This window comes from Callithrix jacchus, chromosome 22 (assembly GCF_049354715.1).
Source record: "Callithrix jacchus isolate 240 chromosome 22, calJac240_pri, whole genome shotgun sequence".
In the NCBI taxonomy this organism is placed as follows: Eukaryota; Metazoa; Chordata; class Mammalia; order Primates; family Cebidae; genus Callithrix; species Callithrix jacchus.
This window is the reverse complement of record NC_133523.1, coordinates 47,555,737-47,570,647: the sequence shown is the minus strand read 5'-3', so window position 1 is coordinate 47,570,647 and position 14,911 is coordinate 47,555,737. Positions and strand designations below refer to the sequence as shown.

Here is a 14,911-nt window from a genome sequence, read left to right as displayed (position 1 = left end):
GCCTCCGTGCCCGGCCAGCTCCTGCTGTTTTATAAGGGGATTTTTTTTAAGCCTTACAACCATCCAGTAAAAAAAAAAAACTCCTCCTTCTTCATGGTATGGTCAGAAACAGAGTCGGCCATGCTCACCCACCCGTGGCCATGCAGTCTGCGGCAGAGCCCAAGCTGGAGTCTGCAGGACACCAGATATCTTTCCTCCCGGGTGCCCCGTCTGCCCCTGCCCGTCCAGTGTATGAACAGCACATGACATAAGGGAGCTGGACAGGTGCCCATTCTTGCAATGCAACCCCAGCTTCTTCTTTTTTTTTTTTTTTAGACAGAGTCTTGCTCTGTCACCCAGGCTGGAGTGCAATGGTATAATCTTGGCTCACTACAACCTCAACTTCCCAGGTTCAGGCAATTCTCCTGCCTCAGCCTCCTGATTAGCTGAGATTACAGGCACGTGCCACCATGCCCACTAATTTTTTGTATTTTTCGTAGAGATGGGGTTTCACCATGTTGGCCAGGCTGGTCTCGAACTCCTGACCTCAGGTGATCCACCCGCCTTGGCCTCCCAGAGTGCTGGGATTACAGGCCTGAGCCACCGCGCCTGGCCACAATCTCAGTTTCATAAGTGAGGGAACTAACAGGTACAGAGAAGTGAGGTGCCTTGCACTTGGTCAAGAGCTAGGACTGGAACCCAGGCAGTCTTGCTCCAGAAGTCACTGAGCAGCAGCCACTAGGAGAGAGGGAGGGAAAGGGAGGAGGACGGAGAGAGGAGAGAAGACAAGGAAGGAAAAGTGGCAGAAATGGATGGGAGGGTGGGATGGGGAGCCGGGGGAAGTGCGGGAGCTGGGGGGGGGAAGGGAAGGAGGAGGGGAGGAATATGGGTGGAGCATGATAGAGGACAGGTTATAAATAGATAGATAATAGATATAGGATTGATAAGTAATATAAACAGAATACAGAGATATCCTCAGGCGCAATGGCAGAGGTCCAAGGAGAGGAACGACGTAGTTCTATGGGACGAGGCAGAGGCTCCCCGTGGGAGAAGAAATTGGGAAGGGGAAGGGGTTCACCTTGTGCAGGCCGCGGCAGTGCAGCAGTGCCACCAACTGGTGGAAGTTTCCTTCTGTCACATTCAGAGTCTCCTCCAAAGACAAAAGAGGCTTCTGCGGGACAAGGACAGGTCATTTTCCCACCAACTCGTCAGGCCCGCCCATCGCCCTGGCCCCGCCCACAACCCAGGGCCCCGCCCACCGCCGACCCAAGGGTTCCTCGCTGTGGGTCCCACCTATGCCCTACAGCTCCATCCCGCCCCGCCCGCCTTCCCCTGGGGGTCCACGTGTCTGGGGAGCGCCCACCCACCGACCTGCGCTGAAGGGAACTGACGCACAGCTCCTCGCTCCATGCCCAGCAGCTGGGAGTGGATGCTGGCCAGAGCTCGCTGGGACAGAGACAGCCTCTGCGGAAAGAGAAAGGGAGGGAGGAGGACCCAGGAGTCGACGCCCTGACCCTCTCTCCTCTCCTCCGGACACAGCACTCAGGCCCCTGGCCTGCATCCTCCCCGGAACCCAGGAGTCCAGGCCCCAGCCCCAGCCCCAGCCCCGCCCCCTCCCTCGAGAGTCCAGACTTCTGGTTCCCTCAACACCCGTTTCCCTTGCCCGCAGCCCTAACCTGTTGGAAGGGGTTGGAGACGGCCTGGTTGCAGAGGAAATAATAGCTCAGGATGTCTGAAGTGGGAGGAGGAGAGGGGAGGAGGCCATGAGCCTGGGCCACCAGGGACTCCCGGGGGAAGGCCGGGGACTGGGGAGTTAGCAGGGTTCGAGGCCTCAGCCCAGCTCTGGAGCCCTCCTGGAGCCCGATGGCCTTACCTTCAGAGACCTGCCAGTCCCGTGTCCCTTCTGCTCCTGCCACAGCCTCCATGGGAACCCCTGACTAAATGGCACTCCCCAATTTTCTCAGGGGGCCAAATCCCCACTCCTGACGCCCAGGAACATCCTCTCCTGACCCTCCTCTCTCCCTGCCCACCAGGAGAGGTGCTGCCAGCTGGAGCAGAAGGAATGAGGGGCTGGTGGGGGCGGGGCTCCAGGAGGGCTTTGATGGGCAGTGGCCAGGAGGGTTGGGTCTCGCCTGGCAGGCTGCACCCCCATCCCACCGCGGGTAGGACCGGGCACAGAAGAGGCCTGAGGAAGCCGGGACCTGCACTGCCCAACCTGGCAGACGCACTGGGCCCTTGGAAATCACCTGAGCTGAGCCCTGTCTCCTCCTGGGTCAGGTTCAGAATATAAGGATCTGGATTGGAGCAGAAGTCACTGAGGCCCTGCATGAGGCAGCAGAAAAGGGGCTCAAACCCGAAATTGCCCCAATTCCACACTCCCACTGCACCCAGTGTCTGGGTCACCAGCCTCCCCTCCCCACCCAGGGGTCCAGGTCCCAGTTGCTCCACCCTCAGACTCAGGAATCCAGGCTCCAGCCCCTCCTCTCTCAGACCCGGGGGTCTAGATTCTCCAGCCCTCCTCCCTCAAACTCAGGAGTCTAGGCCTCCGGCTCCTCCACCCTCAGACCTAGGAATCCAGGCTCCAGCCCCCTCCTCCTTGTAGCCCAAGCACCCAGGACACCAACCTGTACCCACTCAGGATCCAGGAAGCCAGCCCTAAACCTCAGAACTGTGATGGTGTCCCCCAGTCCCTCTCTCTACTAAGGTGTGCCACCCCAAGATCCAGAAGTTGAAGCTTCCAGGCTCCCTGAGTCCCAGAGCCCAGTGGCCCGGCCCCAGCACTCACCACGGCCGTGGCGGCTTCCAGGCCCATGGAGCCCCAGCTCAGGACAAGAACCAGGAGACTCATGACTGTCATCCTAGAGTGGGGGAGTGAGAACCAGCCTGGGCTTCTTACTCTCCTCGCCTAGCCTCTTTCCACACCCCAAATCCCACCACAGCCACCCCCCACCCTTCACCCACCTCTGGAGCCTGTAGGATCAAAATTAGGGACAGAGAAGTTCGGTGGGGGCGTGGGCAGTGGCTGCTGACATCCGACTGGACGTCTGGCTCCTGCCCAGATGGGCAGGGTGTGGGGTATGAGCGGGGCCCTGGGCTGGGTGGTCTCAGCTAGGATCCCAGCTCCAGTACCCCAGAAGGGTGACTGCCCACCTCTGGGCTCACTTTCCTGGGGCCCAGGACTTCCCTCAAAGGCTCCCAAATCCACCCACAGCCTGATCAGCCTCTGACTCTGCCCTGAGAATGGGAGACAGTTCCAGGGCTGAACTCTGTCTCTGGACTTTCCAGGTGGGGAGGGCTGCAGGGGGCATGTCAGCACTGGTAGGGTAACCAACAGTCAGGAAGGGCACCCAGGGGTCCCCAAACTGAAGGCCTGGGCTCCAATCCCAGACCTGCCCTGTGGTGGCTACGTTTATCTGTCTGCAAGCCTTAGCAGTGTCTCTCCCCAGTGGCAATGTAGGTACCAGTTCAACTCCACCCTGCCCCACTAGGGGCAGAGAGGATACAGGGACTGCTTCCTCCAATGGGAATGGTCTGCCTGGTTCAAATCCCAGCTCTGGCACTGAGCAAGCAGCCCAACCTTCAGTTCAGCAAGCAGACTGATCTTCAGTCTCTCCCTCTGTTAAACAGGGGGAAAGGCCAGGTGCAGTGGCTCATGCCTATAAACCAGGCAGTTTGGAAGGGTGAGGCAGGAGGATCACTTGAGGCCAGGAATTCAAGACCAGCCTGGGCAACATAGTGAGACCCTATCTCAAAAAAAAAAAAAAAAAAAAATCGTATCCGGTTGTGGTGGCATGAGCCTGTGGTCCCTGTGACTCCAGAGGCTGAGGTGGGGGAATTGCTTGAGCCTCGGGGGACCCAGGCTACAGTGGGCCGAGATGGTTGCCACTGCACTCCAGCCTGGGGAACAAAACAAGACCTTCTCGAAATAAAAACAAAACTAAAAATCAGGGAGAAGGAAGCACCTTCCTCACAGGGTTGGCATGAGGCACTCCAGGAAGGTCAGAGAAGAGTATCGGGCTTGTAGAGCAAGCTATAAAATAAGTGTGTGGTCCATGCCAGGCACGGTGGCTCATGTCTGCAATCCCAGCACTTTGGGAGCCCAAGGCGGGCAGATCACCTGAGGTCAGGAGTTCGAGACCAGCCTGACCAATGTGGAGAAACCCTGTCTCTACTAAAAATACAAAATTAGCTGGGCGTGGTGGCGCGTGCCTGTAATCCCAGCTGAGACTCAGGAGGCTGAGGCAGGAGAATTGCTTGAACCCAGGAGGGTTGCAGTGGGCCAAGTTTGCTCCCTTGCACTTCAGCTTGGGCAACAAGAGTGAAACTCCATCTCAAAAAAAAAAAGTATGGTCCTGTGGCTCTGCCATGACACATAAGGGCCGCTCAGCCTTGGACTCGGCGACCCTCTGCCTCAGGTCCCTGACCTGCCACGTGGACCTTTACGACAACTCCTTCATGGAGTGGAGGCAACTGAAGGAATCAGCGTGCATGGCCCTCAACAGACCGTCATCCTCATCTTGATTGCAAACACGATGATTATTTCTTTTTTTTGTTGTTTGTTTGTTTATTTTTTGAGACGGAGTTTCGCTCTTGTTACCCAGGCTGGAGGGCAATGGCGAGATCTCGGCTCACCGCAACCTCCGCCTCCTGGGTTCAGGCAATTCTCCTGCCTCAGCCTCCCGAGTAGCTGGGATTACAGGCACGCGCCACCATGCCCAGCTTATTTTTTGTATTTTTAGTAGAGACGGGGTTTCACCATGTTGACCAGGATGGTCTCGATCTCTTGACCTCGTGATCCACCCACCTCGGCCTCCCAAAGTGCTGGGATTACAGGCGTGAGCCACTGTGCCCAGCAATTTTTTGTATTTTTAGTAGAGACGGGGTTTCACCATGTTGACCAGGATGGTCTCGATCTCTTGACCTCGTGATCCACCCGCCTCGGCCTCCCAAAGTGCTGGGATTATAGGCACGAGCCACCGCGCCCGGCCATGAGTATTTCTTGAATGATCCCAGCATACTTCACACCTCGCGGGCCACCTGCTGTCAGGCCCATCCTGGCCTTCCTCATGAGCTGTCCTAACTCGCTTTTTCTGGTGTGAACCACAGTCCTCCACGTAGGAGTTGTGAGACTGAGGTCCTGCAGGCCCAGAGAATGCCAGGCAAGCACCGGGGACCCCCACAGCACCAGGGACCCCCACAGCCTGCACTTACACAATCACCAGCCACTTGCTCTGCTTCGCCAGGCCCAGGAGGGTGAAGAGGCAGACCAGCAGCTCCAGGAGCAGCAGGAGGACATAGGCCAGCCACCTGGGAGGGGAGAGGTTAGGGCTGAAACCCCACTCCTGCCTCCAGGCACCCAGCAACCCCACCAACCTCTCACCACCCTCCAGACTCAGCCTCACACTCAGCCTCCTTCTGTTCACTGTTTCTGAGCCACAGCCCAGCTCATCTGTGAAATGGGTGCATCAGGAGACAGGACGTTGGAGCGGCTTAGAATACAGGTCCTGGCCGGTCGCGGTGGCTCACACCTGTAATCCCAGCACTTTGGGAGGCCAGGCGGGCAGATCACAAGGTCAGGAGATCAAGACCATCCTGGCCAACATGGTGAAACCCCGTCTCTACTAAAAATACAAAAATTAGCTGGGCATGGTGGCGCGTGCCTGTAATCCCAGCTACTTGGGAGGCTGAGGCAGGAGAATCGCTTGAACCTGGGAGGTGGAGGTTGCAGTGAACCAAGATCGCACCACTGCACTCCAGCCTGGGGACAAAGCGAGACTCCATCTCAAAGAAAAAAAAAATGGAATGCAGGTCCTGAGCACCTGGGACTGTGCCCTGCAGCCATGGACACGCGACGTGTCCTCTCTGAGCTCCCCATCCTTGCCCCCGTCCTGCAGAGGGATGTTTGCTCTCAGGCTGCACCAAGGATCCCATCGCATCCCCCGAGGGCATCCTGACAACTGGAGGCAGAGGCTGCCTGGTCTCACCCCAGCCCCTCTGCTTAACTGTGTCTGTTCCTCAGTTTCCCCACCTGTAACATGCGGAGCACAACAGCACTGGCTTGAGAGTGCTGCCGCGAGTGGGATGTGTGGATAGAGTGCTTAAGAGCGTGCCGGGCCCGTGGACACTCTTCGATGTTGGCCTGAGCATGAACAAGGGAACTGAGATATTAATGCTTGGTCGGGTGCAGTGGCTGGTGCCTGCAATCCCAGCACTTTGGGAGGCCGAAGCAGGCTGATCACCTGAGGTCAGGAGTTCGACACCAGTCTGGCCAACATGCTGAAACTCCATTTCTACTAAAAATACAATTAGCCATGCATGGTGGTGGGCACCTGTAAGCCCCGCTAATCGGGAGGCTGAGGCAAGAGAATCATTTGAACCCGAGGGGCAGAGGTCACAGTGAGCCCTGATGGCGCCACTGCACTCCAGCCTGGGTGACAAGAGTGAGACTCTGTCTCAATTAAAAAAAAAAAAAAAAAAAAAAAAAACTAAAAGAAATTAATACTTAAATATCCTCTAAGGGCCCACCGTGATTCAGAAGGTGCAAGCACCCAGGCCACCACACAGTGCCGGTGCGTAGTAAGTGCTCAGTTAGTCCCGCCGTTCTCTGCAGGCCCCACAAGCTTGAGCTCCCCTCCTTACCCTCACTCTGGCTACTGCCCCCCACCTCGAAAACACCCCCTCCAGTCAGACTCCCTTGGGGGCCCCTGGTTTGTCCATGTGTGGAGGGACTCCCACGTGTGGGTGCTTTCGCAGTGGTGCACCCGGAAGATACATTCTAGGGATGGTGGGTCTGACTCGCCCTGGCGTCACCCTCATGGCTACCCCTACTTTCTGCCCTCCCCCAGGAGGGCAGACCACAACGCAGGACCTCCCCCTGGGTCTGACCACAACGCAGGACCTGGACTTCCTCAGACTGTCTTGCATCTACTGCCCTGCGGGTGTGTCCTCATTTCCAGCTTTTCAGCCCCAGTCTGCCTTCCCCGCTGGAGTGCAGCATCCCAGAGGGTCTCCTAAATCTCAGCCCATGCCCCGAGGCCAGGGTCCCCAGCTGATTTCAGATGAATGAATGAATGAATGAATGATTACTAATGGCCAAAGTGATGAGGACACCATCATGGTGGCCACTGGGAAAGGTGGCTGCCCAGACTCCACACAGCTCGCTCCCTCCCTTCCTCCAAATGCCACCTCCTCAGTCCCCCTGATGAACTGGCAGACTCTGTCCTACCTCACCTCCCTCTGTGGTTCTCTCCAGAGCTCCCATGGCCCGACACCTTACGGACAATGTTTTGCTCTGCGTTTGTCCCTTGCTGGCCCTCACTGGAGGAGGCAGCCTCGAGCGTGGCAGGGATTTCTGCCACTTGCTGCCGGCCCTGCCCCACGGCCTGTGCGGCTGCACTTCACAGGCGCCTCAGCAGTGCTCTCGGTGTGCTAATCACCCGTCTCAGCACTCAGATGCCAACTCAACAATTCACACCAATCCAACAAGGGGCACACTGCCCTGATTCCCATTTCACTGACAGGGAAACCAAGGCAGAGGCCTGCAAAGTAACTTGATTTGGCCATGTGGTTAGGGAGGGGCTGGCTGGGTTTCCAGCTCAGGTTCCCGACCTGTAGTTACGCTGCCTCTTTCACCAGGGGGTGCTAAATAGTGCTGAACAAATACACGTGTCACACGGATGAACGGGTGAGCGAGTGGCCTGCTGGGTTAGTCCAGGAGTGGCTGAATCCAAGAGTGACTTGCTGAATGAGTCAAGGAGTGAAAGCATGCGTGAATAAGTGAGTGGAGTGATCATGGAGGGGGAGAGTGAGTGAATGGGGGAGGACATGTGTGTCAGGATGGGTATGGGGTCCCCTCATCTCCCTCCACAGCAGGGTTTACCGACCTCATCATGTTTATATATACGTATATACACACACACACACACACGCACACAGAGAGGGAGAGAGAGAGATGGAGTCTCACTCTCTCGCCCAGGCTGGAGTGCAATAGCAAAATCTCGGCTCGCTGCAACCTCCACCTCCTGGGTTCAAGCGATCTTCCTGCCTCAGCCTCCCAAGTAGCTGGGATTACCTGTGTACACCACCATGCCCGGCTAATTTTTTGTATTTTTAGTAGAGATAGGGTTTCACCATGTTGTCCAGGCTGGTCTCAAACTCCTGACCTCAAGTGATCCACTCGCCTCTGCCTCCCAAAGTGCTGGGATTACAGGCGTGAGCCGCGGCGCCCGACCCACCTCATCATAACTGACATCGTGGCTGGATCACTCCCTGCCGATGCACAGGGGGTCCTGTGAATTGTAGGGTGTTGAACAGCCCCTGGGCTCTGCCCACTGGATGCCAGCAGTGCACACGCTCCACCCCCACTGTCACAACCAAACTGCCTCCACACATTGCCAACTGTCCCCCCAGGGACTCTGGCTGAGAGCTGCTGGCACAGAGGGCGGGAAGAGCAGCCTCTCACCTGTACTCCTCCATGAAGGACACATCTTCAGCCACCTGCAGGGGGCTCAGGGGCACTCCCTGCCAGAAGGCCAGCCCCTGCAGCTGCTGGGCCACAACCTCCGCCTGCAGCTGAGCCCCCCGGGCAGCAGCCACCAGCTCTGTGCGCGGCTCCAGCACCTCCTCCAGGGTGGTCAGCTCTGTCCTCACTGCCTCACCCAGCCTCTCCACTGTCTCCAACACCTGGGGACAGGGCAGGGTCTGAAGTCTGGGAGGACATCCTGGGGGGAGCCCAGGGTCAAGGAATGGGGTTTTAGAGATGAAGGAGTGCATAGTAGCGGGTGTTTGAGAGCTGGGGTCGGGGACATCTGAGGATTGAGGAAGGGAAGGGGTTGGGGAGGGACTCCAAGGTCAAGCTCATGGAGTTGTGTGGTCTCTATCCAGAGCTCTGGGCGGTTGGCAGCTTGAGCCCAGTGTAGAGAGTCGAGCTCCAGGGCTGAGATTGAGTCTGGAGCCTTATGTCTGAAGTTGGCATCTGCCTTCCAGAATCTGGGGTCTTGAGTCTGGGTCCCACGATCCAGAGTCTGCAGCTGGACATGGAATCTAAGGCCAGGGCCTAGAATCCTGTGGTCGGGGTCAGAGCTGAAGCCTCAAGTCGGGGACTGGGTCTCAGGGCTGGGGTCTCTGAGCTTGCTTTTGCACCAAGAATCAGGTCTGGGGCCCTGGGTCTGGCCTGAGCACAGGGGCTGGTGTCCCTGTGTGGTTTGGGGGTTCCAGGTAAGGTCCGGGGCTGCATCTGGGTCGAGGACCTCAATTTGCCTCCAGGGTAGGGCTTGCGTGGACAGGCTGAGGTCTGTGGGTCTCAGGACGAGGTTTCGAACCTGGGGGTCTTAAGCTTCAAGGGTGGGGTCTTAGCTCTGACTTTGGATCCCTTTGTCCTTGGCTTGTGGGGAGCCTGTTGGGTGTGGATTTGGGGTCCCACTGATTGCCGGCCCCTCACCAGGTGGTCAATGGTGCTGAGTGTGTGGTTGGCATGCAGCAGTGCGGAGCTCAGCTGGGACACCCCGTCACTGGTCTCACTGTTGCCATAGAAACCGATGCCAATGCCAGTGCTGAGAGGAGGAGGAGAGAGGAATCTTAGCGAGTCCCAGGATCCTGGAGGCCACCGTCGCCTCCCACCCCATCCCCTCCACCCCACCTTCCTATCCTCCCCTCCCATCTCTCAGCCCCACCCCATTGGTCCAGCCCGTGGGAAAAGGACGACTCCAGCCTGGCCCCCTCGGTTGCCAAGGTAACGGGAAGGCCTCACTCCCCCAGCAGAGGGACGTCATTGTGATGCTAATGGTGGGTGGAGTGGTGGGGGGGAGGGAGCCCCCGATTTAACTCGCACCTCCCTGGAGCAGAACCCCAGGCACACCCAGCTCCTGGATGGGCCGTCTTCCCCTCCCGATGACTGCCTGCCCCACACCCTCCCCCCCATCCTTTGCCAGGCAGGCAGCCTTCCTGGCACCCGTCCTAAGGTGCCCTTGAGTCCTTGGGCCCTGCATCACGGACTCTCCAGTGCTGAGATGTCCCCCACCCCCACCTCCTGGGGGTTCCTAAGGGTGCGAGGGGGGCAGCTGCCGCCATCTCCTGGGGGGACACTGAGCCTGGAGCTCTCAACCTTCCCCCACCCGGGACCCAAGCGTTTGGCCAGCTGGGAGGGAAGTAAGGGAATGTGGGAGGGAGGCTGGAGGATGGGCCAGAAGCTGTGCCCCCGCCCCGGTCCAGCTAACACACAGAGCTCCATTGTGGGGCCTGAATGTGGGGCCCCAGACCCCTCCCATCCCCGCCCCCGGCCGGTGTCCCGCAGTGGAGGGGGCGGGAGCCCGACACCCTCACAGTTCCCAGCCCCGGCTGGGCCTCCACCCCCGTCCCTCGGGTCGGACGCCCAGTGTCCCCGCCTCATTGTTCAGAGTCCTACAAAGCTCCTCTTGTTCCCAGGCTGCGGGAGCTGGGGCCGTGTCTCTCCCCCACTGGGCCTTTGTCCACCTCCCCTGTCTCCCCCACCCATGCTGGAGAGCCGGAGGAGGAAGCATCCTGGATACAGGGCACCCATACAGGTCCCTCCCCTTGCCTGCTGTGGGTCCGGAGCAGGCCTCTGGCCCTCTGGGACCCCCGGTCTGTGGAGGAGGACAGCCATCTGTAAGCTGTGGGTGCCACCCTGCTGGGGAGGGGGCTGTGCCCAGGGCTTGCTCTTGGTGGGTGCTGTGTTCACCTTGGAAGCCCCCTGAGCTCCCTTTGAAGGGTGTGAGGGGGCTCTGCTAACCTGGGTCTGAATCTCCGTGCTGCCTCTTAAGCCACGTGGCCTTGAAAGGTGACCTGCCCTCTCTCCCTGAGCCTTCCTCTTTGGAAACTGGGCCTGACACCCCTGAATCCAGCAGCGTTATTGTGAGAAGGAATTAGACCAGCGCAGGTTTGGGCACAGATGGGGTGCTTTTGGATGTTGGGTGTCTACTTATCGTCTGTCTCCCTGATTAGAACATAAGCTGCATGAGGGGCTCCTTGACTGGCTTGGTCAGTGTCTGGCACGTGGTAGATACTCAATAAATAGTTGTCGAATGAATGAGCTAGTGAATGAGCACACGATATCAGCAGTTAACACTGACGAGAACAACTGCAAGCAGAAGCTGTGCTTTCCGTCAGTCTCACCACAGCAGGAGGTGGGCGATACCATAATGCCCACTTTACAGATGTGGAAACCGAGGCCCAGGGAGACAATAACTCCCTTAGGTCACACAGCTATTCAGCGTGAGAGCCACCAAAACCAGGCAACCTGACTGACCTTCTCACCAGATGGCTGCCCTTGGGAAATTCTCTTCCTCTCCAGAACCTCACTTTCTCCATCCATCAAATGGGACAGTCCTTCCTGCTGTGGACTGAAGTGGGCTTGCATATGGCAGGGAGAAGGACGAGGGAGTTTCCTCCTTCCTGTGTGCTTCCTCCACACCCCCAGGGGACACTCTTAGGAAGGCCAGCAGAAAGCTTGGAGAGCCCTGTCCCCACTGCCCCCCCACCCTGGGGCCCCATTACCAGCCGACGAGAAGGGCTACAATGCAGCTCCAGGTGACGCAGCCTCCCCCCGGGGTCGGGCTCTTGGACCCGGGGGGCTCGGGGGGCCGGCAGCAGCAGAAGCGGATGAGGTAGACAGCGATGAAAATGAGGCTCAGGCCCAAGCCCAGGCCTGCCAAGGCCGCCACCAGCAACAGGGCCTGGGGAAGGGGGTGACATAAGGCCTCCGAGGGCACCAGCACATTCCATAGTCAGATCCCCCTTCCAGAGTGAAGGTGGGAGGCATCCCTGGCCCAATCTGGGGGGAGATAGGGTCCCAGCCCCTCCCAGGCTGGCAGCTGGGGCCCCAGGTGTCAGGGCCAGCTTGCTGGAGGGAGCTTCCAACGGGGCCCCAAGCCTGCTGTGAACACCCAGTTCTGCTGTGCCCTCCAATGGCTGTGCAACCGTTATCAGGAACCGCCCCTTCTCCCAGCCTGGGTTTCGTTTCACTGCAGCCAGCAGGTGGAATGGGGCATTTCCTGAGGACCTGCCGAGGCCCCTCCACAGTCGTGTGGGATCAGGGGGCGGGGGTGTGGGGGTGCCTGTTCCTGGTGACTAGGGCCAGGCTGGGTAAGGCGAGCCCTCCTGCCCCTCTCCTCCCTGCTCACTGTCTCCCCTGCTGCTGAGCACCACACCCCGCTGCGCCTGAGCTTGTCACCCAGGGACAGGGCGAGGGGCTGTGTGACGGTGTGTGTGTGTGTGTGTGTGTGTGTGTGTGCACGCGCGCAAGCAAGACTCAGAAATGGAGACTGGGAGAGTAAAGACAGAGGAGAGAGAGAGAGATACAGAGGGAGGCACAGCCAGAAAGACAAAACCGAAAAAAAAGACAAAGACAAGAAAAGCTTTGGGGATGAGGCAAAAAGGCAGAGAGCAAAAGGGATCACATCGGAGAAGAGCAGAGTAAGGGAGAGAGCGTGAGAACACGCAGACACACAGAGACAGGAGAGACACACAGGGCAGAGGGGCGGAGAGCGCAAGGCCCGGGAAGACAGGCAGGCAGCAGAAACGTTCTGTGGTGGGGAACGCCCGGAAGAGTAACAGGGCTCTCCTTGTGGGGTGCTTTCACAGCGGACCTGTGCAGTCCTGTCTGCCTGGAGGCCCACGGGGGGCCAGGGGGTTTGCACTGAGCCCCGGAGCATGCAGGAACACCATCAGGACCAGAGTGACACCTGTCAATTGCCAACGCTGTTTCCCCTAAACCACAGTGATTCTGCCATTGTACGCACACACACACACACACACACAGTGGCACAGTGGTGCGTGTGTCCCAAATGTGTGCAGTGTTTCTGGTGTGAGACTGGGTGTTTTATCTTGGGGTTGCCTGCTGTGAGATGAGAGTGCACCTGAGTGTCTGCGGTGAGAACATCTGTGGGCATCTGTGTGTTCTGGGCACAGTCCTTGGGTCTGTGAGTGGGGTTTGGTTGTGTGTAACAGGGTGGATGAGTGTGTGTGTGGATGAGGGACTGCACGTGAATGTGTGTGCGCGCACAAATGAATGTTAGTCAATATATGTGTGTGTATATGTGACTGTGGAGTGTGCGTGTGTGTACAGAAGTATGAACATGTATGTTGTGCATGCATGAGTGTGTGAGCATATGTATATAAATGCAGTATGTGAATATGGGAGTAAGTGCTTATATGTGTGTATGTGAGTCTGTGCAGTGTGTGTGCATATGCGTGTGATTGTGTAAGTGGGTATATCTGAGTGTATGCACGTGTCTGTGTGTTGTATATGGGTGTGAGTGCAGGGTTTGAGTAGTAAATGGGTGTATGTGTGTGTGCATGCGCATGTGTGTGCATGTGTGTGTAACGGGAGTAAGTGGGCATGTGTGTGTGCGTGAGTGTGTACGTGTGTAATGGAGTAAATAGGCATGTGTACATATGCATGTGAGTGTGTAATGAAAGCAAGTGGGCATATGTGTGTGCCTACGCACATATGTGTGTAATGGGAGTAAGTGTGCGTGTGTGCCTGTGCAGGTGTGTGCATGCGAGTGTGTAATGGGAGTAAGTGTGCGTGTGTGCCTGTGCAGGTGAGTGTGTGCATGCGAGTGTGTAATGGGAGTAAGTGTGCATGTGTGTGCCTGTGCAGGTGAGTGTGTGCATGCGAGTGTGTAATGGGAGTAAGTGTGCGTGTGTGTGCCTGTGCATATGCGGGTGAGTGTGTGTGCCTCCCCGCGGGCCCGTGTCCCAGAGGCCCTGGCTGTGTCTGCAGCTGTGCCCCCGGTGTTCGCGTCCCAGGAGGGGTCCCACTTGCCCTCCGCAGCTATGGGGCTCTGCCTGCAAGTCCCTGCCACCCTGACCCTGACGCCCGACCGTGGGGGCGGAATGAGGCTCCCCCGTGCCTCTGACGGTGACCCGGGCCACGGAACCCCGCGTGCACCTTCGGGAGGTCTTGGGCCGAGCGGGCGTGAGTTTGGGCCGAGGCCAAGGGAGCGGCGGCGTTGGAAGTGGCGGTTGTGTAACCGCGAGGCTGTGGGCGAGGGGACGGCCGTCCCGGTGTGGGGGGAGAGGGGGCGGCGAGGAGCGGGCGGGGAAGAGCTGCTCAGGGCTGTGCCAGCCGTGACCCAAATAGCTCAGAACACAGCACGCATCCCCTCCCCGCTTTTCTGGGACCCCCTCCATGCCCCCTGAGCTCTCCAATCCCAGCCCCCCTTTCCCAGGAGCAACCCAGGACAGAGCCCAGGGAGTCAGGCCCCATCCGCAAGGCTAGGACCCGTCCTGGGGCCCCATCAGGACTCCCAGCCCCCTCACCAGTCCCCAGCTCAGCCAAGCCTTTCTCCTCATTAATCTCAAAGTCAAGGACTTGAATTAAACTGGGTCAGGGGACAGCTCTTCGCCCATTGAAGCTGCCCCGAGCCCGGCCCCTTCCCCAGGGACCCCGGCTTCTGTGAGGTTCCCAGGCCGGCCCCACCCTCAGGACCCGGCTCTGCCAGCCCGTGGCTCCCCAAACGCAGCCTCATCTCGGCCCTCACCCCTGCAGCGCCTGACCACCCCTGCTTTCTTGGGACGGGCTGGACGCTTCCTCTTCCAGCGCCCCTTCATTTTCCAGCCCTGGCCCTCAGCCCCCGAGCCCCCTTCCCCATCTCAGACTCTCAGTTCCATCTCAGCACCCCAGAACGGTTTTCCTCTCCACCGCTATCAGGTCCGCTGTCTCCTGGGTCCCACCTTAACTGGGGCATCTTTTACCTGCTCAGATCCTGTGGGGCTGGGTCATCTTTTAGAGCAGAGAGTGGACTACTCTCCTGCCGACCCTGGAGGCCGGCTTCCCAGGAAGGTATCACACACCCGGGAATCCGGGCCCCCCCACTCCTCTCCAGGAACTCAGGGGTCCAGGCCCCCAGCCTTCCCTTATTTAGAGAGCTCTAGGTCTGGACCACCGCGCGCGTCCCAGGAGAACCTCCAG

General features: G+C 58.5%; 2 protein-coding genes across 38 annotated transcripts in view; one reads left to right on the top strand and one right to left on the bottom strand.

Moving 5' to 3' along the window:
• Positions 1-14,911, top strand: part of LOC144580862 (uncharacterized) — a 37,956-nt gene that overhangs the window by 19,918 nt on the left and 3,127 nt on the right. For 24 of the 25 annotated variants that reach the window (XR_013531110.1, XR_013531109.1, XR_013531108.1 and 21 more), the window contains one exon: positions 1-14,911. This exon is cut by the window's left edge. The gene's annotated coding sequence lies outside the window, so the exon portion shown is untranslated. The other variant, XR_013531134.1, reaches the window with a different exon arrangement.
• The window catches only part of TTYH1 (tweety family member 1), a 20,414-nt gene that overhangs the window by 5,140 nt on the left and 363 nt on the right, over positions 1-14,911 (bottom strand). For 4 of the 13 annotated variants that reach the window (XM_035285359.3, XM_035285360.3, XM_035285357.3 and 1 more), the window contains exons 2-11: positions 11,491-11,669; positions 9,419-9,530; positions 8,441-8,661; positions 6,008-6,118; positions 5,191-5,286; positions 2,765-2,837; positions 2,226-2,301; positions 1,656-1,711; positions 1,351-1,443; positions 1,058-1,150 (exon numbers count right to left, since the gene is read on the bottom strand). In XM_035285359.3, the coding sequence (XP_035141250.1) occupies positions 1,058-1,150; positions 1,351-1,443; positions 1,656-1,711; positions 2,226-2,301; positions 2,765-2,837; positions 5,191-5,286; positions 6,008-6,118; positions 8,441-8,661; positions 9,419-9,530; positions 11,491-11,669 (1,110 nt within the window). Of the gene's footprint in view, positions 1-1,057; positions 1,151-1,350; positions 1,444-1,655; positions 1,712-2,225; positions 2,302-2,764; positions 2,838-5,190; positions 5,287-6,007; positions 6,119-8,440; positions 8,662-9,418; positions 9,531-11,242; positions 11,670-14,911 lie in introns of all 13 variants that reach the window. The other 9 variants (XM_078360873.1, XM_078360874.1, XM_078360871.1 and 6 more) reach the window with 3 other exon arrangements.